Below are 22088 nucleotides of genomic sequence, written 5' to 3'. Positions count from 1 at the left end.
GGCCAGATTAGAATTTCAGATTAGTGCTGATGCAATACATCAATTCCATCCGCCTCATTGACAAACCTGAAGGGGACCTCGAGTTTCCCCGAGTCCCCCATTTTGAGGGCGCCCTAATGTGTTTATCCCTCTTTTCTTTCAGTTTTTTGTTGGCAAGGATTTTCTCACGGTATTCTGCCTGCACTGCCAGGATCAGCAGTGAGGTTCCTTTTAGAAGCACCTAGGAAGACCAAAGTTTCTCTGCTATCACCCAGTTTGCTTTTTCTAACAGTTTACTTCCCCACTACTGAACCACTACAGTCATCAAAAACTATGTTACTTTTGTTAATATAACAAAACAAAGTCACACAAACAGGCTTCATGAATTAATTTAAAGTATATCTAGATTACAAGCAGAAAACAATCTACACAGCTATGCTTAGCGAGTTTAACAGAAAAATGGGATATTTTACGCGAAGAGAAAAGGAACCCCCGAAGCCAGATACGTTGGATTGATACCACTTCCTGAACCGAGGCTGATGTGGCCAGGAAGGCTATTTTGGGCCTGAGACCCAATCGGGCTTCACCCTCAAACTCAGTGCCCTTTAAACTCGCAACCCCCCCCCCACCCCCCTCAATTTAACCCCCGAACACAACTGTTGAGTTAGTCTCTACTGTATGTCCATGGCAGACAGCACTACAATACAATATTGCACATCTCTTGAAACGCTCAAAACATATTATTACAAGCATACTTTTCATTTACAGCAATGGTTATGGCACCTTGCAATACATAAAAATTTTCATACAGACACGCATACATAACTGAGTCTCGAGTACAACAGTCATATGGTAATTCGTAGAGTCCACCCGAGTCGGAGCTGCGCGCTGAAACTCAAAACGCCGCCGCAGGGACACGGGTTCGATGCGGCCCTGCCACAGTCCTGCTGGGGTGAGGAGCCACAGGAGCTCGGCACGCGAGAGCATTCATACGGTACACCTTATAAGGACCTTTTGACCTTTTTGCATGTGAGCAATCAATCAAAAGTTCAGGTATCTGCCATCACTCTGAGGGCTTTAAAGTCCCATTCAATGTTGTAATTCTGCCCCCCCAAGGAAAACCAGCTTAATCGAGTCCCTCCATGACCAGCGACCTTATGGACGAAAGTGAATAATGATTTCCACACAACAGAGAATAGAGCTTGGGGTCTTGGCTTGCCTTGAACATGTTTGATCAGTGATTTGGCTGCATTCATCACAGCCCTAATGATCCAGCGATCCGTGGCTGGTCTTCACCTTCCTATTCGCTGGTCAGAAGCCCAGTTATCCCCCCCGGTTTGATTAATGTAGCACTCTGTTTCCCAATCTGCACTGGGACCGAGGACCGAGCTCGGTAGACCAAGAGACACTTGTGTGTGTGTGTGTGTGTGTTCTTTTGAGAGCTTGTCTCTTACTCACTGCTGTCTGTTCTTAAATCCCTTGGCATGGTGATCTCCAGACACACCTGCAGTTCAAGGTTTGTGCCCCATGTCATTCTGTGTTCATTACCAGAGTAACAACTGCACCGAATACACCTGCTGCTTCCAAGTTACACCTGACTAGAGTGAGCCTGTTCTGAGGAGACACTCATCATGATTAAGTGAGTTTTTCCTTCCTGTAACTGCTAGGGAGCAATACACTTGCTGGAAAGCTATGGACAGAATCATTTGTGTTAAGCCTAAACACTGAAAACGTGCCCTTTCCACATTTTACTAAAAAAAGCGAAGTGTGTGAATGTTATGTGGAAGTAATTGAGGGGTTTTCTGGATGCAGTGTTGAGGGAGTGAGCCAGAGATACAGCTCTTTCCTGAGGTACAACTTGTGACCCCAGCTGTGAGTCACCCTCTGGTCCAAACCCAGGCTCGAGTTTGAGGGAGAGATCTGACTCTCCTCCTAAGCGGTACCAATAAAAACTGAATAATGGCCCAGTGTGTGTGGGACAGCAGAGAACTAGGCCCAAGTTTCTGTCCCGCTCACTGGAAACTTTCTGGCGGTCGGAGCTGTACAACACTCATCGAGAGGTTGACGTGAATTACTGCTTTTGTTGACACAAGACCAGGAAAAAGGCGGGTCTCACATCTCCACATTTCTAGATGAACCCATAGTCATGGAGCTCTAGTCCTTTCCAGCTGCAGTGCTGCAGAGCACTCTCCCCTCAGAATGAGGGGCCCTGAGTCTCAATGGGGAACGCTCAAGTGTGTGGGTACAGATGTTGGCATGGCAACTCACTGAGGCACAGGAAGGTCCAAGGCATGTGTTTCCCCCGGTAAAGAATTTGTATGTCTTTAGCTGGGCCACCCCCTTTATATCATGCTTTCACTGGCCACTCTGACCTGCACTGGAGCTGCTGCAGGTCCAAACTCCTTGTTCATGTACCGTAAGATGGGCCAGGAGCCGAGGGGGTGAGCGGGGGTGTGGGGGGTTGCACACTATCAAGCACCACGGTCTCTCTGGTTTGGCAGTGACCCAAAAAACCTCATTCTCTCACCAAAAGAGGATGGAGGCACCATGGCACTATGGGAAGTCATTGGCACACCCAATCATGGGATGCTGGCACAGGTGGTTCTATTGCTGTGGCAAAAGCAAGGGTGTGCAAATGGTAGATAAAGATGAATAAATCATATTTCAGTGGGTCATTACCAATACACTTCAGCCATTATGGCTTTAAGGCTTTGTTGCTGAGAAGGCATCTGTGTCCCACAGAATCATATTTAGAGAACAAACCAAGGACCTGTCTCTCAAGTTCCCCTTACCAGAGGGAAGGCTAAAGAGGAATACTCTGCCTAAAATGGACATGCTTCCAGTCTACATTCACTAAATTACCAGGAATCGCTATAACGACAGACTAAATGAACAGAAAGGCTAACATTACAGCCTGTGTGTGTTTGTGGTCTTTTTTCTGCACAAACATTTCACCTCTGAATGAGAAGGGGAAGGCAGACTTTGCCTGGGAAAGTGAATCGTGTTTACGACCGGAGAAAAATTCTATTCCACATTGTGTTACGCTCTGTACAGTATATACAGCTATTTACAATTCATTCGGAGTCATTTTAGCTTACGCTGGCACTGTGAATTTGGGACATTAATGACATGCGCAGCATCACTGAAGGAAAAGCTTTACATAAGAAGCAAGCCATGCCAGCTCAAATGAAAACGACAAGCAAACTTGTTACGGTTAAAGTCTTAGTGGTGATAAGGTCTCAGTCCCTTCTGTGAGTGGAGAAGGCTGTGGCCGGTCGGAGACTAGTCAAGCCAAAATGTTGTCAGACCCGAGCCTTTTATTTTAGTAAGCCTGGAGCTGTCGACTTGGCCTCGGTCTTAGCAGTCTCGGGCCTCGGCGGTCTTGGTCCTGGCTCAAAGCAGGCAAATGAGGCTCTTCCCCTCTTCGATCTCCTCCTGCACCTTGTCGCTGGAGGTGGCGATTTCGGCCTGGGCGGAGAAGACGGCGCAGATGAAGGTGAGGACGGTCCCCCCGATGGCGGTGTAGAAGGCCCAGCCCAGGGAGCACTGGCCCACCTTGTAGGGGGCGGCGTCCTGTCCACAGTAGCTCAGGACCTTGTCCGAGCCCCAGCCGGCTGGATACAGCATCAGGCCCAGGATCAGAAACAGACCTGGGGAGGGAATGGGGTATACAGTCAGTTATCCACTTCCTGCCCTGACCGAGAACATTCAGTTATCTACTTCCTCATCAGACAGGAAACAGCTATCTACTTCCTCCCCAGACAGGAAACAACCCTTAGGCTGCTGTGCTTAGCTGCAAATGGCAATATATGGCATTCCCAGTGCATAGCAGTCAAGTTATTCAAAGTTTTACTTACTACATCTCTTTAACCAGATAGGTCAGGTAGGTTTAACTGGAAGCAATGTGATGTTTGATTGGAGGCTGTTTGTTGGAGGCAGTTAAAGTTAACTAGCCTGTAGTAAAATCTGGAATGGCTCAAACTGTGATGCATCGTGAGTGTTTTTATATCCCTGCTAGAGGCAACTAGGATGGTTGTGATAAAATACATGAAGTCTGTTGGTTGGATGCTTTGCAGTACCTCTGTTTTCACTGAAGTTCACTGACAGACCATCGCAGACAAGTTTTTGCTATACACACATTCTACAAAGTTCACTAACCATGAACTGTGAACAGAGTTTCAGTGGATAACACAAACAGATCCTAGGGATTCAAATGTTTGCTTTGACCATGTGGTAGAGAACAATGCCAAGGAAGAATATATATACTGTGTATCCTCTCGGCTAATTTTAGCAACAACAGTAATCACTCCGTTGGACTCGGCCAGGGAAACTCCAAATTGAAAGGAATCACACTTCCTGTTAGCCTGTTGCTATGCTCTTCACCTGCTGCCATGGTTTCCTTTGAAGAATGCATTACTCCAGTCCAAAAACAATTAAGAAGGAAATTATCCTTGTTGAATAGGGCAAATAAATCATCACAATAATGTGACTCACATTGATAAAGTGCTCTAAACACACTCTACGACACACATGCTCCATGAAAGATTCAGTGGGAAACAAACTTGGTGCTTTACCGGTTCCAATTGTGTCCAATATATTTGACAGACTGTCTCAAAACAAAACAAAAAAAGTGTCTGAAATGCGTCCATTTCCTACATGGAAAGCTACATGTGTAATTTCAATAGGTATATCCCCAAGGCTATCATACCCTAAACAAAAAAGGCAATCAATGTCAGCCAGAAAAAGACAATAGTCGGAAGAGAGAGGAGAGCCACGGCACTATATACTGCTATCAGCGGAAAGTCATTTCCTTGATTCAAAATATTTCCCGTTCCAATAAATCGGTCATTCCAATTTCCTGTTGCCCCGGGTCTTGATGAGATCTTCAGAAAGCGGGATTGTGGATGGTTTCCCCCAAGACACAGCGCAATAAAAAAGCACCGGTCTGGGGATATCCAGAACCTTCCTGAGAAATCAGATACAGGTGTGGATAAAGAGTGCCATTGATAAGACTTGCAGTTAATCTAATTCGAAACACATGGGTTTTTTAGTGTATGTAATGGCTGTTGCGTGTATTCTTGGAGTCCTTACAGTAACTAGGTAACAAACTAGGTAAGGGCATCAATAGAACCCTTGTGTCGGCATTGTTTGTGTATCATTTCAACAGGCTGATTCAGGAACAACTGTGGACATTCCCAGCAGATAGTTAATCAAAAACCACAATGTGAAGTCAACAGGACCCCAAAAGATCTCAGCTGGCACCTCAGCATAGAACCACACCTGCAGCTAAATATGACTCAGATCTCTAGGGGCTTATGGAGCCAACCTCAAAGCTATCATCCACATGAATCTGTCATTGGCTGGACTGTTAACGATATCTGAAGCAATTCCTTTTGATGACTGCTGGGAATTATGTTCCACCTGGTATCCGTGTTTGTCTCCACGATGCCAGTGAGGAGACAGATGTTGGGTGAATAAGAGAATGTCTCAGTAAATCTGGGTGAATCAGCACTTTGTGGTCTGAGATTTTACAGCCCTTTGTGTATAACAGTTGTAAAAAATATACATTTTGTTTTTTTGAAAGCTGTTTCTCATTTAAATCCGTTGGAGATTTGTGGTTCAGTTTTCCAGAAATAGCCTACCTATAACAACCCATATTGTATATTAAATAGCTCACATGTAAAAATGGCATTTTGCTTGCTCTTAGGAAATAAAGCAGAAAACAAATCAGCTGCAGTTGATTGGTGATATAGTTACAATCATTTGAAGTTTGACCAAATTGACCAAACTAGGAAAAGCACAATGCTTCCATAATTCTGGCCTGCAAGTCACCCTTGAGCTCACATGACCCGCAAACTGGGGTCTCAGCCTTTTTTAAACTCGCCCTTGTGACCCGGGCTCATGCCGTTTGGTAAACAAACCAGAAGAGGCGACTGGCATTCCACAGCCACTGGCTGCAGCCAACATCCCGCGTCCGCTGACAAGCTGGGACAAATTATCTGCAGCACTGACCCACTTTCACACTGCTCCACTGACCCAGTAACTCCACAGTGCTCAAGGGGCCGACAGACCAACGCTCTACAGTTTCACAGAGGATATGGACCTCTGCAAGCCTTCATTTGTAATGTAATATAAAAGAAACTATAGCAGTTTAGGCAATGTGACTGCATATCAAGATATTCATTCTTATACTCAATATCGAGAGAGAAAAGAACCGTTTTCAAATATGATAATCCAGGCATGGAAAAGGTCGGAAAAACTGGATAGGGCATCACCCTTTCAACGAGATTTACTGGCAGATTTGAAAATCTACCATACCTATTTCACCATAATTGCACTATGTTACAGTGTTTTAGTGCAAATGTTCAAATGCTTCAAATAAGAAATTCTCTTCTTTGGTAGCCGTACTGTCAAAAACATACGAGCAGGGGCGCCACCAAGGATTTTTGGGGCGTGAACATATCTCACATTGGGCCCCACAACTAATATATTTTGAGGGCTCCTGTCAGTCAGGATTTTCCTAACCTCACCCCCCCCCTCCCCCCATCTGAGGGGCACCACTGCTTTTGAGACACCTAATGGACAGATTGAGGAAAGGAAAAGAGCTCATAACTGTACCATGGCAGCAGCTGGATTCTAGATGGGTTCCAGAGAACTGGGGGAGGGCAGACAGCCCTGTGACACTCTGAGGACTTTCAGTGTCTCTTTAATGCTGGGGTCAATAGGCTTAAGAGGACTCCAAAAGTTGTTGGCTGTAAACACAATGTTCCTGATAGACCCTTTCAAGTTGCTCCACAAATACCAGTTCCTTAAGACAGTCATAAGCGTCAAGATGCCTCTTTTGCCTCTGTTAAGTGGTTCCATAAGAGAGCAGGCATTACCTGGATAAAAGCCAAAGCCCTTGCAAAATGTCTAGGCTGAGGCCACCTCTCCAGTCGACCCTTTCCGAGAAAACTTCAGCAGAGTATTTTTTCCAGATCCCTTTAACTCATTGCATCTGAAGGCACTGGTCAGCTCAAACTGAAGGAGCAATTAACTGGCAGGTGATGGTTTGCAGATGAGGATTTTATGCAGTTTTCTTGTACCAGCACCACCAGTTCAATACCCAAAAAATAATTTTGAATGCCCCAGAGTCCCTGAAGCACTTTTTTTTTTAGACCACAGCCACCCCCCAAAGCTCACGGCCTAGCCATAATATGAGGTTGGACATCCAAGGCTGAGTACCACTCTACAAATGCTTATCCTAAACTCCATCTCTAGTAGTGGGTGTAAGAGAGGCTTCCCATATTTCTGCTAAATCTGTCAGTCCTGGTCCTCTTTCAGTGCATCAAACATGGAAATGACAACCAGGAAAAAAATTACTTCCACATGTTATTCAGATTAAAGGAGAGATCACAGATTTGCCCCCCCCCCCTTACCCAAAAATGGGTTACTCTTTCCTTGAACCTCAACAGGTGAATTTGTTACCTTTTATGTGGGCAGTGCGGCAGCTGCTATATTTACGTAAGTTTTGGCTCTCAGAGTCATTGCTACTGCCCTGGGTGCAGAATGACTGTGTAAAATTGCATTGCTGGCGTAGCCTAATCCCTGTGAGAAAATTATACTCCCTCATAGGCACTGGTCCACACTGTTTGGGTGAGCTCAAGTCATGTATTATGGACACTATTATGGACACTCATCCAGTCGTTCAGCTCCAAAGCCTAAACTACTTACTGACTCACTGTTCTGTAAAAAACATTCTCTGATAATCTCACTAGCCATTCACTTTATTTAGCAGTACAATAACATTAACTTCTTTATTTCCCTTGTTGATTGTGGGATGTATTTAGAAAGCTTAACATCACATTCATGAAATCTGACTGAAATAGCAGTCTTAACTGGACACAATGAAACTTAAACGTTTAATTAAATGTGGCAGTACTGAGGTGTTGTGATTCAGTAATCCTTTTGACAGTCAGCTATTAGAACATGTGATAAACAGAGAGTGTCCAAACAACCTCTTCTGATTACCTATGGACAGCCTAACCTTGGTTTCATCTGCCCTTTTCGTTCTTCCTTTATCAAAACTAAAAGTTATACTTTGCTGTTTTCCAAAGATTGTTGGGGGCAAAACCTTCCCACGGTGCTGCTTGTGAGAAGGGCATTTCGCAAGGTTAATTCCTGTGTTACTGTTCATCCGTTGAGTCACTGTGAGACGAGTAAGGTCCTGCTCCTGAAGCTCTCTGGGATTTTGGGGTGTATTTCGTGTCCTTCCAGTGAATCTCTCTCGGGATATTCCGTTTGCAGTCTCCCTTACAAGACTGAAGCTCCGTCTCTGACAGAAACTTGGACTGCTCCCTTGTTTTTCCTCGGAGTGCTCAAGGACGTACTTAAAGTGGCATTCCTAGGCTACTTCTCAAAGCATCACTTCTCGGTACTGCACGCAAACTGAAAAGGGGATTTGTGTCACTTCAAGCCATTGTCCTCTTGTGTCTGAGCTGGAAGCCCCAACCAAATTTCAAGTGTGGCCACCACTTTTATAGCTCTGGTTCAAAAGAGAAATACCCTTAAATGTCTCATAAATTGGAGATATGAATGCCTACCAATAGTAGTAATATAAAGAAACAATTGACAAACAATTGTGAAACTAAAATCAGAAAGCTACATTGAGAACAGCCTTCCCAAACCTTACTTGGTTGGTGAGGGTGGTTTGGACCACAACAAATGAAAAATGCAGCCTCAAAACTAGCCCTGAACATTGCAGCCTCGACATGTGCTCCAGTGCTATCCACCATCCCACAAGAATTTCTTTTGGTGAGAGACTGGTTTATGAGGCAAACGTGTCTCTGTGTCTTTAGAATTTGTCAGTACTGTAGCCTACATAGCTGCATAGTGGAGATGCAACAACAACAAAAAAAAAAAAAACAACTCAAAAACATGTTTGACAATGTGATGCAATTTGCAGACGTGGCCGGCCCCTGTAGCTGAGTGCAGAGCAGATTAACTGCACGCTCGATGGACAGTACTGGAGCACACAAAGTTGTTTTTGAGTTACAAACATGAAACGCGACACTTACAAGAGTAGCTCCAAGAAAACTCTGGTTTCTTGGAAAAGTGCCGCTTTTAAGGAAAATTATTATAACTGTCTTGCCCCACAAAACTAGCATTAAATGGGTATTCGAATTCCAAAGTTGTGTATATAAATGTCATCCATTAAATCCTCAGACACCTGATGCCTTGCTGTGCCACAAATTCCTCATAAATATTTGATACTTAACATTTGTAATATTATTTGTTAACATGTGTATTTTAGGTTAGGGTTGACACTAAACTCCTCAAAGGAACTGACGTTTTTGCGTGGGGGGGGGGGGGGGGGGGGGGGGCTTCCTGTATTGCCATAACATTCTGCCACCTCATGCTGGGGGAACATGTTGGGACCGAGGGAATCGGGGACCCCCTCTCTGCTCCAGACAGCAGGGTTCCGCTGCTCTTTGCTTGGGCAGCTGTCCCACCCTGTGACGGAGGCCAGAAAACAAACGTGTGTATGGCCGTCCCCTTTGAAGTGCCCTGGGAAGCCAGCCGATGAGCAGAGCCTCCGCTGCCTGTTTTTCCCAAGCAACGAGGGACTAGTCATCGCAGTAAACGACCGTTATGTGCCATAAACCTCATCATCAACATCAACAAACAAAGGTCACGTGGACAACAGTACTTATAAAATAAATATTAGCGCTTGTGACTCAGTTTTTATGATTACAGTAACTGAGGTTTGTGCAACAGCAGTCTGTAAGCTATGGAGAGAAAAATATGTCCTTTTTTGTCCGTGGAAGAGGAAAAAAAACGTTCAGGAAACGCGAGTGCTTTTTTTCATGACGCGCAGAAGTTCGTATTCCAAGTGCGAGGGAGGCTCAAGCGAAGAGCGTCACGGTCCTGTAATCGCTCCCATTGTGTCAGCGCACGCATCTGGGTCCGATCGCCGCTGACGTGGACGCAGCTGCGCTCTGCTTGTGCTCAGCGCCGTACGAATCCGCTCTCCGGGGTCGGGGATGGGGGCCATGTAATCGAAAATCTGGACTGATCTGTTAAGCACAGAAGTTCACTACGAGTTGACCAGAGAGACTGCCATGTTACTGCAGTTTTTCTGTTCCACAAAAAAAGAGGTGTTCCTTTACCTTTACTGATTAAATGCACAAATTTAGACAACATTAAACCCTGGGAAAGATCTTGTCTGGACGCACCAACTGCATACTAAGTGGAAGACCCTTACAAAGGCATTTGTTGCATGTTCAGAAGTTTAGCAACTGTCCTGAAAATGTGGGAGAGCGGTGCAGAATGTTCCGGAGCTCAGCCTCATAGGGTAGACCGGCTGCAGCCTGCAAAACGGATTTTCTTATGCAATCCCAGATGCGCCTACCATCTGGGGCATGAATGTTACAGCACGCCGCATTCTAGCAACGTGTCGTAAGTTTAGCTTCAGGGCGAGGGCAGGGCGAGGGCAGGGCAGGGCACTACCTCAACACTTAAGAGCCAAAATGTCGGGTGTTATCACGGAAAGCTCGATGCGTCTTATTCCTGCTCTCAAACAACTAACCTGTCCCACGGTTTACTGAAAAATAAATACTGTGTCAACATAACTGCAAATCGTCATGCCTCTCCAGCAGCCCTGAGGTTTTAAGTGAAAGGAACTCTTGCCCCTTATGTAAGCCCACAGTACTCATTCATCACATGATTTATATGCGCCATAACAGCATCATCCATCCCTCCAGTGTGAAGAACCCCTGTCAACCCCAGGGCAATACACGTGTGGCCGGGTCCCAAATAGCTTCTTGAAGAGCACTCTAGATACAGGCAGGGCAAGTGTGTACTCAAACTCCTCGCCCCGCCCAGCGAAAGAGCGAGCGGCTGATTACCACGGCAACACCCCCGCCAGGCGAGAGCTCAGGCGTCAGATGCCAAAAAGCCTGGAAGAGACGAGTGAAGGATAACGAGCCCGTGTCCCCCAGGTGTCGAATTCCGCCAGCTGGCCGGGAGCTTTTATGGGTCGGCGTGGTGCCAACCCACCACTAGGGGGCATGGGGGAGGGGGGGGGGGTTTCCAGCTCAGTCACAAGCGGGCTTAGGGGGCTGCGGGTGTGGGTGCAAGAAGAATTGTGTGAGTCGGGTGCACTCAGCTGCTGCAACTGAGCCAGGAAGTCCCAGGACTTTTTTTGGCCTCGCTCTGTGCAGGCTTCCAGCAGACGGTGGGTGGAGTGGAGGGTGAGCGACAACAGTGTCATAAAAAAAGAAAAACAACTGACAGAGAAACTTTCAGAGGCCATCGAGCACCAGTTCACATGACACATCCCTGCTAATAACCAGTCCTGATCAGGGACAGTAATGAACTGTTAGCACACAGAAGTGCTTTAGAGACAGGCACTGAGGAATTTAGAGTACTTCCGGAGGGCATACTGGTAGCACTGAGAGATGTTTGTTTTTGAGTGGCCGAGTATAAAGCATATCAAGTTAGAAATGTCCACGCAAATGCTATGGCACTGTAAGAATACTGCAATCAGCATCAAGCAATTTCTGATCTGATTCATGTTAGTTTCACACGCAGGACTGAAGCAGAACTATTCAAACACAGCAGTGCAGAAACGTGTTACCGCCAATCACCTCCATCTAGCTGTGGCGGAAGTTGGCTTCCACTACAAAAGCTACACTGGCAGTGACATGATGCCTGTAAAAACTGTCAGTGTAAAACAAACAGCAGTTAGTCAATGTGAGGATCTGTAACCTGCCTGCACACGACTGTTTTCAATGCAGAGAAATTGCATCACAGGACCATTTAGAAAAACAAAGAAGCCCGGGTATGTGCCCAAAACAGCATGGAAATTTGTTTTATTCCTTTAATTTGTTAAATTCTTTAATTAAAGATTAATTTAAAATGCCCAGTGGCAACCGGGTATTTTGTGGAACTGAAATTTCATTTTATATTTATATTTGAAATTGTGCTGCTGTCATTATTTATACAATGTATACAATGCACTTGTGAATAGTTGGGGCATTATTGTGGAAGTACACAATCTGACAGTATACTATGGTTTTAAAGTGAAATTACTCTCCTCTGATGATGTAGCTTGTATGACTTCTTAGCCACTTTAGCATGTAAGTACGTTATGAAAACAAGAGCATTTAAGAGGTTGTATTTTCACTGCACATACAGACTCCAAATGGCTCACTTCACAAAGTGGGTTTAAATTATGTAAGATGTTAAAGCAGAATCACTGAAAAGAAACAAGACCGTGTGTAGACGTTTTCATGGACTAATCAAATCTACAAGCAGACATTGTGGAGAAAGTTACATTCTTCACAGGAGTAGACCAATATAAAATACTTAAGCACAAATCTTTGACTGACAGTATCCCTCTCCATTTTAAATACTTTTCCTCAGGCATAAATACAGCAACTATTGCATCACCAGGGTACTACTTCTAAGGCCAAATCCTCAACCAGTACCACCACTAAATAACATTACATGAACGGCTTGTGTAAACACTTTTCATTTTGAATGCCTTACTACCTGGCCTGTGACAGGAAATGAACTGTAAAACATATCTGATTATCTCTCAAAGCAGAAAGCTAGAAAAACTTTGCTCTAATTCTGGAAAGTATCTGTACTAAAGTGCCTCAGACTTTACCTTCACCTTTACCCTTTTTCAGGTGCCCTACATCTTGTAGAATAACAGTGAAGTCAGCTCTGTGGGGTAAACAGGGAAACGGGGAAGTCCTGCAACAATGGGCAGGAACAGCACAGTGCACGACCCATCCAAACGCACGCTTAAGGGACCCTGGCAGTCCCTGTCCCGCCCACTCGAAAAATATTTTCCTGGCAGATTTCCGTCTCCGAGACTAACAGTTGAACAAGACAGAGGACAGGAGGACCTCTTTACTCCTCCCCCCGCCCCCCTCCTTCCCTAACGGACCTAACGGAATATCCCGCTCTTGATCAGACAAACCCCCCCCCCCCCCCCACTGTGGGAAAGCGTTTGGCCGGGCGGCCGTTCCCCCATAATTCAGCGGGAGACAAAGCGACCGAGCGGCTGCCGTAAATCACAGGGCCGGCTGACGCGAGCGTGCGCGCCGCAAATGTTTGGGCTCGCCGTCGCCAACGGCAACGACTTCGGCAGGCGGCGATCTTGCCACGGTGGTCCGCGCTTCACAATTAACCCCGGCGTCACCTCTGGGGAGTGCAGTCCTTTTGTGCCGGCACAAAGAGACCCCAGAAAACTGGGCACCGTGCGTAACCCAATGAGAGAGCTCCACCAACTCAGCGACCCTTAATTGGGTTAGTAAATGTTTAAATTGCCATTGAGGCACTGTTGCTTGTTCAAACATCACTGCCAGCGAGACTCTCGCTCCCCCTATTTCATCTTTGGGCTCTAATTTGTGCCAAAGGAAAAGCACTCAAAGCGCTACAGTAGAGTCAACTACATGAACAAACACCAGCGCAGTATAAATACCAAACATGAGACCCGACACCCCTGTGAAACAAAACCATAATAACAGCCAGGGATTCGTCTAACCGCACAACACGGTCTACAGCCCCAGACTGTCATAACAACGTCTTATTCCTCCTACAGCCTCATACTGCAGTCTCTAGCACTCCACTGTCATAACAGTCTGAGTCGCATATCTCTTCTGGCCACAGACTGCATTCTATACCGGTACACATAGTAAACACTGAATATAGTAAATAATATACACTCAAATAAATACTTAAGCCTGATGTTTCTGATTTAATGAATCGTATGCATATTAAATTTCCATTCATTTAGATTAAGTAATTTTAATGTACGCCAAGCAGTAAACTTTGTGTGATGTGTATTTATAATTCAAACACGAATTCAGCACATAATAACCAGATTTACATGATTTAACTGACTGAATCTATTTTGTTGAGAATTAGCTGATTTATATTCATTGTGGTTAATTTGAATAAATAAGTTTTGAAAATATGTTTATTTAAATAAATCTATGTTGAGGTGCTTGCTAAATTCCTGGAGTCATTTTTCAGAGTGTAGGAAATAAAGTAGATAATGTAATAAATAAAAACAGGTGGTGAAATTGACAGAGCGGGATGGTAGCACGGCTCGTGTGGCGTTCTCACCTGCGATGCCCTGCAGCAGGCCGCACACGTTGAAGATGCTCTTCTTCATGATGCTCTGGAAGCACATGGTGAAGACGGAGATGAAGGCCACCGAGCACAGCAGCAGGATGCCCGTGCCCAGGAAGATGGTGGTGGCCTGCCAGAACCCGCTGGCGATCTCGCTGAACTCCACGGCGTAGGGCCCGCACTGGACGCCCCGCCGGTGCCCCGTCACCTTGATGCAGCGCGTGTATAGGCCCAGCGTGGGCCGGTAGGGATCCAGGGTCCCCTGGGCCCCGACCACGGGGTCCGGGGTGCGCGGGGCCCCCATCAGCCAATCGGCGTTCATGAAGGCGATGAGCTCGGCGAAGGCCACCACGATGCTCAGCAGCGTCCACAGCATGGAGCGGCACGTCACGATCACGTGGCACATGGCTCCGGGTTCCGGTCCGAGGCGACCTGTTGAGGGGGCGGGGGGAGGGGCGGGCGTGTGGGACTGTAGTTCTCCGGGGGTTTTTCCAAAATCCTCCTCTCTGATAGTTTCTTGTATTCCTTTTCGCCCAGCAAATAAAAACGTGTCGATTTTCAATGCTGAAGGTGGTGGAATGAGAAGGGCATTCAGAGCCAGGTGGAGTCAATAAAAAAATTCCTGGTGCCGCGTCCGTTAACCCGCTGTCGCTCCCGTCAGATGAGCTTCTGCATGGCCCCTCTGCTGCTGGTCAGAGACAGTCTGGGAATGATGCGGTGGTGTTCTTCCCCAGCCGAACCACCCTTGATGCTACACACTACTGAACCAGGTCCTCAGGGCCATTGTGTTGACACGGAGAACAGATCTGAAACAGAGAGGGCAGAGAGAGAAAAAACAAGTGAGTGCATGAGAAAGAGAGGATATATACTCCAGTTGGAGGGGGAAGGCGGAACCGCCCACTTCGGAAGTGTGAGCGCGAGGTCTCTGAGTCAGCACACCGCCTTCCGACACACACACACACACACACGCGCAAGGCTCGCTCTCACAGCGTCAGCTTGCAGCCTCTAAAGCCTTCTCTCTCCAACCAACTGTTAATCTCTCAGAGTCCAGGAAATTCCCGTGCCCCCCCCCCCCCCCCTCCCTTAGCCGTTATTTCAGGGAATCCAGCCTGGAATACTTTTTATTAGTGCTGCTCTATTTTTGCTAGCTTTGTACTTTCTGCACACAAAAGCAACCTGCGACGATTTAGAAATTGATTGCAGTAAATCCAAGAATTAAAAAGTCAATTAAAAAAATGAAAAATAAACTTGTCAATTATAGTTGCTATTCATTTCCATACATCAATACTTTAAGGAAAGGGTTGCCGATTCGGCTTTGAACGCATACATCCCTGTGATAACCTTAATAGTGCAGTCATTAGTCTTCTCAGAGAAAGAACTGGTAGGGGGAGACTGAAGACAGATCCCTCTTACCTGACAGAATGACTCACGGGAGAAATGTGTTTGTCAAACAGCCGTGAGAAAGAGAAGACTTGTGTAAAACCTACAAATCTTTTCATCCTGGACCTCGAAGTGACCCTCTGTCCTCGTTTTTTGAAGTTTGTTCTTCATACCGTCTGACTCATTGCAGTCAACAAATCCACCTGTCGGTGCGTCTGCACAGAGGCAGTCCTGTTTTATTTCACGGAAGTGTCAACTGTGAATGGGCTGATCAAAGAAACCACACAGATACCGCTTATGGGAAAACTGGGGGAAGATGTGAAATAGTCTAATAAAGATATAAATATCACTAGAAATTTAAATGAACTGCAATACACACACAAGTTTATACAAGGTGAGAAACTCATAGATACTGTAAACCATACAGGACCTTGCTCCATTCTGTGAGGCCATGACCCAGATTGCTTTCTGATTTTACTTTGAGCCAGTAGTGTAAGTTACTGGTGAAGCCCACTGCCCTCCAAAAATTAACCAGATGTTTCCAAAGAAAATCTGACTCTATATAGAAGTCACATGCGTTTGCTGTTAAATCACCTACGACTAATTCCACATGACATCTGGAAAGGTCTAAGATCTCACTGAAAGGTGAGATAAGATTCTTGGAATAACATTTCTTGGAATTCGTTTCAACTGCCAATCCACAAACTGCATCCCTTAACCCAAACGGCAATATGCGCTACAAGGCCCTCATGGTTTTGGGATTTCCCACACAGTTGAGGAGGTAAGGGGAGAGGGCCTAACTGAGAATAAAGGGGCATCCCCACCCCATCCCACCGTTCCAGGATTTTAGAGGCGGAGTGCTAAAAATATCCCCATCCTTGCATGGGACAGATTCTGGCTCTGAAGGGGCCCACAAAAAGGGGGTCCCGTGGCTATCCAGACTCAGCTTCCTTACACAAACTTGGCAGTGTCTTCTCACCACTGCCACGACGCTGGACCAAGACAAATCACTACTCCAAAGGGGACCACCTAACTGCTATGACTACACAGATATCAATGCATGTAGGATGAAAATTAACGGTTGACTTCAAGAGTGCACCTATACCCGATACGTATTGCAAATTCTTTCGCGCCTGCAATTATCGTAAACAGGAAACACAAGACAAGTTGTAAACCTAAAACTCAATACAGTCAAACAGTCAATAACTGGAACTGCTCCCTCCTGGAAAAATTTCCCCGGAGCCATTCATGTGAGGCATGTCAATTGTCAATTCAGATTTTTCTTCATCTCTGCAGATACATGCCATGTTTCGCAATGCTAAAGGAACACAATGCCCCCCGTAACAAGCAGGCACAAGTGGGAGTGAGACTGGCTGACTAAGATTAAAGGCATGTAGCACGCTCTCAACAAAATCAGCTTTACTTGTATCTTAAACATGCGTACTTATGTACATGCCAAGGCACGGAAGTGAATATTTTTTTATTTACTTATAGTTCAGTATTTATTTGCAAGCCTTATACCTTATATTAATATAACTCTATACTTTAATATGGGTTATGTTGAAAGCAAAGATAACATAAAAGGACCAGTGAATCAAGATGCTGAGATAATACCTCATGGGTGACTCACGGGTACAGTGTGAGATTCTTTAGGATCTGTGTGATGGACGCAGTGATACAGTGAGTCACTGAGAGACTGAAACCTTGAAGAGATGCAGGGGTGGAACGATAAGCAATGCAACAAAACGTCAAGTTATACGAAGGCCATTTCCAAAAGATTGCGTAACTCGGCAGTGTACGAGATAGCTTACGTTCATGCTGATGTTTTGTCTCCCAATAATGTCAACATAACATTTCTCATGAGTCGGTCAAAAGGGGCAACAGGAGAAAAAGAAGAAAATCCCACTCTTTTGGCTGAGGACTCATTTGGATGCAGTCACTGCACTGCGTAAGCGCTGCGGAATGCTCTTTCAGTGAATAAAGAGTTCAACCAACAAGTTGCTCTCTCTATCTCACTCTCTGTTCTTTAATGAAAATATCAAAGATAAAGTCAGTATCTTCTGCAAGCGCTGTGCGTGCTTCTGATCGTTTCCCTCTTGTCTGGCGGGGGGGTGGGGTTGCACCAATTCATAGTTCCCCAGATCTTCTGTTGGGGGGTGGGGGAGGTGGGTTGTTAGCCTTGATGAGATCATATCCACTTGGAGCCACCTGAGAGTCAATCCTGTTTGTTTGAATGAGTGCATCTCTCCATAGAAACGGCATCCATCTCCTGTGATTGGACCAGTCTCTGATGTTTGACCCGAGCCAGAACGGTTGAGACTCAAGCAAGGATGAAGTCATGGCCTGGCACTGGAACACTGGTCCGCTTCTCCTAGACTGTTTCCGCCACTGACCCACAGCACACGAACACTCATCACTACAGAATGACTTAAGGCTTCTGGAAGAAATGAGAAAGTGGCCGTACGTCCCACAGGAAGTCCGAACGTGCTCGAAACAACTGAATCATAGGACTGCTGTATCTGAGCTCTCAGGATAAATTTAAATCTGGACATTGGAAAATCACCATTTACACTCAAAGGTATGGCAGTACTCTCTTTTATCGACCACCCTAGTTAGTTTATGTTTTAAAACGATTTATTTCTGCGAGGTCCTGAAAATGAATGGGAGTGAATGGGAACCAGAAAACCGGGAGGAACAGTGCTGCCGTAAACAGAAACCAGGGACATCTGATGTTGCTAGTATTCACGCTACGCAAATACAATAGGGTAAATACAATGGGATCCCCAAATTACTTGTAACAAAGCAAAATATCCCTATAGCATGAGTTCTGTGAAAAAGGCTGCTATCTTCACCCCCCCCCCCCCCCCCACCTCCCCCAAACAGCCTTACGAGATATCAGCTGTACAAACAGCACCACTCCACTGTGACCTCCAGACTTGGCTTCGTGTCTGGTCTCTTTTTTACGACAGCTGTACCCAGATTAGGTTTTCCTTTCATAATCTTCTGACGTCCAAGTCTGAGGCGGCGGATTAGACATTTATTTGCCTGGCGCTGCTCAGACTCCATAAAGACAGTCATGTGCATTTGCTGTCAAATTGCCTATGACCAATTCCACATCACCGAATAACCGTAATAAAGGAGCAAATGAAGTTAATCCAGAGGGGGTAGCTTGTTCAGGAAAGGGAGGGAGGGGACAGCGGAGAGGAAGTCTGCGGGGTCACATGACCCATTCCTCAGCCTTCCCCTTTGCCCTCGGCCCCGCTGGAGGGCGAGGGCGACCTTAGCGGGGTCGTTTCGGATTTTCTGCCCCGAGGGGGACTAGGCGGTTGGGAGAGAGGGCGGGCGGGGGTGTGCGGACCTCGTGCACGTCCCGCTCCGCCACGGTGACAGCAGACCCCTCTGTTTTGACAGGGCCTCCAGAGAGAGGTGCTGGCTGGCCTGTAAAGTTATGCCTCCCAGCTGTGGGCATGTCCAAGCAAGACCGAAAAGGGAAACCGCCAATTCAGCGGGGGAACGTTACGCAGTGTGTGCACCATTTCTCTCCCACTCTCCCCCCTCTTCCACTCGCTGCATTTGAAAGCCAGGAAATTACCTTTTCTGAGACCAGGGCTTGCATACCTGGCATCTCATTGGAACCACGAAAGAATAAAACATGGAAAATGAATTAAATCTATATTTTCTCATTAAATGCTATTCATTCTAGAACTGTCTCACCATGTACTCCAGAGATAGGAAACCCAGAACATCTATGCGGTATGAAACAAACAAGCTGTTTGATTTGTGCATGGTTTTGCTTCCGAAAATCCTGCACTCTGGCCCGTGGGGCTCAGGGCAAGGTGAAATATTTTTAGCACAAAGTTCTGATTACAGAGGTCTGTTCCTCTGGTGCCACAGTTCCATCTGAATCATCGCACACCGCGACCCCTGACCCTGAAATGGGGGCTCCTTCCCTGACCCACTGACCCCCACCCCCCAATCCAAACACACACAAACACAAAACCCTTCCTGGTGCTTAGGAGATGTAGCCTCACCTGCTAATATTTAGCTGGCCTTGCGGTTTATTGACAAACCCATAGACCGAGCTATTTAAATGCCACAAAGTCGGTCTTCCAGAAACCAACCAGCAGGAGAGGCTGGGAGAAGGATCACTGACTGAGACAGGCTGCAGCGTAAAATAATATCAGGGGAAAAAATGACATCAGTGAATTTAACAATGATCTCTAATAAATCAGTAAAATAATTCTAAAGCCAGAGTGAATCACAAAGTACTGCAGAGCAGTGGTTTGTAATCTGGGTTTATAATTAGTGTCATCAGCCTCAGGGCCAGGAATTAGCAAGGGCCAAATTGAGTTTACAGACAGCCATTGTCACCCCCTAAACACAGCATCCCTTGGCAGAATAAATGTATTTCTCACAGGGATCTTGTGTAGGGATGGCTCTTTAATGAGTTCTGTGTTCATAATCCATGCTAAATAAATACATTCCGCATGGGAGATGAACACATTATTCTGCTTGTGTCAGCTGAACCGAAGGAGAACCGTGATTCATTTGACAGAGCAAGCCTTTGACCACAGCAGACTTGCTTGAAAAGTCAAGCTGCTTTGCCCCGCAACCCGCTTTACAGCCATAAATCCATGCACTCGGATCTGCAAGAAGAAATTTACATGTCAAACCGCTAACAAACCACTGGCATAATCACCACCCCCGCCGCCAAGCAGGCCAGATATAACGCAGCTGTTGTTTTCCCTGCCGAATCACTTGTGTGACATCACCGGGACCTTCCTTATCCCATTCCTATTAAAGGAAAGGAAACAATGATGAGGTTGCCATGGCTGCGGCCCTATTCACGGAAATCACCTCTTTTATCAAAAGGCTTCCTTCTGTTTTGGCCAGCGCAGCAGACTGCAGTTTACAGGTGTCTGGAAGCAAAGAGGGATGTGGGAGCAGTGGGGAGGAATTCAAAGGCTGTCCTGTGTGTGACTGTTTCTGTGAGGCTGTTCTGTGTGTGACTGTTTCTGCAAGCTAGTGAACGTTTGTGCAATAAAGAGCAATTTACAGTGTTGTATTGAATATCTTCAGAATGTGTGTTTGTATGGGAGAAAACTCCCTGCGGTTTTTATTTATCATGATTTACTTGTAATCTTTTATCTTTTATATATTTATCAGGAAGGAGGTGAGGAAGCCCGTTGATCTAAAAGGAAGTAACGACTGCAGTGAAGCAATAAAACAACACTCAGACACCAGCAACCTAAATACTCCTAACAGTGTGAACTGTGAGCATGAGCATCAACTTCCTGTTTGCAGTAGAATGTCCCTCATTAATGTATTTTTATGCACATTGAATGATACAAGACCATGCTGAGAGATGCAATTGCAGCTCTACAAGCTTAGTTGGGCAGAACTGTCAATATGCCTTTGCAGCTGGACTCAAATATTTAAACACCATTACTTCTATCAATGTTTTACAACAATCATGTTTATGTTCATGTATACTTATGCACATCAGAAAACACCATTTTGTAGTGAGGGGAAAACATACCATTTCAGCATGATTGAACAGAACGTCATCAATTCACCATACACCAGGAGTGGAAGTAAGCAACACATGAACTTGCATACAGATTACAGAGAGCTCTGTTGCTTTACAGCATTAGCTTCAATTTAGAGTAGTGGAAGTATTGCTAAGTAGCATTTATGGTATTTAACACTGAATAGCGTATGGGAGGTAGATGACTCACTGGCCTGGAGTCAGAGGAAGGGGTCACTCCTGCCTGTCAGAACCAGGGTGCTGACCCAATCTGTACACATAGGACCACCATGTAAATGGGAAACGTGAAGATGGGGAGGAGGTGAGATGTCAAGAACAGCTGACAGGAGGGTGCAAATATGTGGGATATTTCTGCTTGTACAAACTAATCCAATCGGATTGCGGTGAGGACTGTCTGGAGACCCCCACCCTCAAATCCTAATTTAAAACTCCTAAAAAGCGTGAGGGAGGTCAAAAAGTCTCAGAGGAGTGAGGTCACGTCTATTGGAGGTCAGAGCCGGGTGAAACCTGAGAGCCAGGCGGAGTGAAAAGGGCCTTATTAATATTCTGTGGAAGGGGCCCTGCCGCCCAGCTGACCCCAGAACCAAAGGTCAAAGGTCAGTGTCTGAGGGTCAGCCGGAATATTTCCACAGCCCGTAGAGAATTCCCCAGGAGAATTCCAGGATTTACTTGTGGGATCAGGAAAAGACGGAAATAGAGCACACCTTGCTCTTTTCGCTTCCTCTTGCTATTCCTGAACTTCGTTTGAATTCAAATGACACATGGCTTCAACCGGCAGGCTGTCACTGGATCATCATTTCATATCCGCTAACACAAAGGTGCCTGCCCAGCATGTGATTGATCAATGCTTTTATTCAAGCAGTGAACTGAAATGGTAAGGTTACCACACACAACCATTTTGGAGAAACAGCTGCTTGAAGAAAAAAGTGTACTGCACTAATAAAAATGCACTCCCACCGATTGTATCTTGTACAAGGTCTTTATCAGACAAAATGATCAGAATCAATCCTTCCTCATTGCCAAGAAAGAGTGATTCTGAACGTTTGTGCAAGAA

General features: G+C 45.8%; 1 protein-coding gene across 1 annotated transcript in view; it reads right to left on the bottom strand.

Moving 5' to 3' along the window:
* Positions 1-2978: 2978 nt before the first annotated feature.
* Positions 2979-22088, bottom strand: part of LOC118206209 (LHFPL tetraspan subfamily member 2a protein-like) — a 50358-nt gene continuing 31248 nt past the window's right edge. Inside the window, exons 3-4 of the mRNA XM_035378560.1 lie at positions 14101-14912; positions 2979-3629 (exon numbers count right to left, since the gene is read on the bottom strand). Of these exons, the coding sequence (XP_035234451.1) occupies positions 3373-3629; positions 14101-14512 (669 nt within the window). The 5' untranslated portion in view covers positions 14513-14912 and the 3' untranslated portion in view covers positions 2979-3372. The remainder of the gene's footprint in view (positions 3630-14100; positions 14913-22088) is intronic.

The sequence above is a fragment of the Anguilla anguilla genome, chromosome 10 (assembly GCF_013347855.1).
Source record: "Anguilla anguilla isolate fAngAng1 chromosome 10, fAngAng1.pri, whole genome shotgun sequence".
In the NCBI taxonomy this organism is placed as follows: domain Eukaryota; kingdom Metazoa; phylum Chordata; class Actinopteri; order Anguilliformes; family Anguillidae; genus Anguilla; species Anguilla anguilla.
The sequence above is the reverse complement of the archived record's forward strand: the minus strand, read 5'-3'. Positions and strand labels throughout refer to the sequence as shown.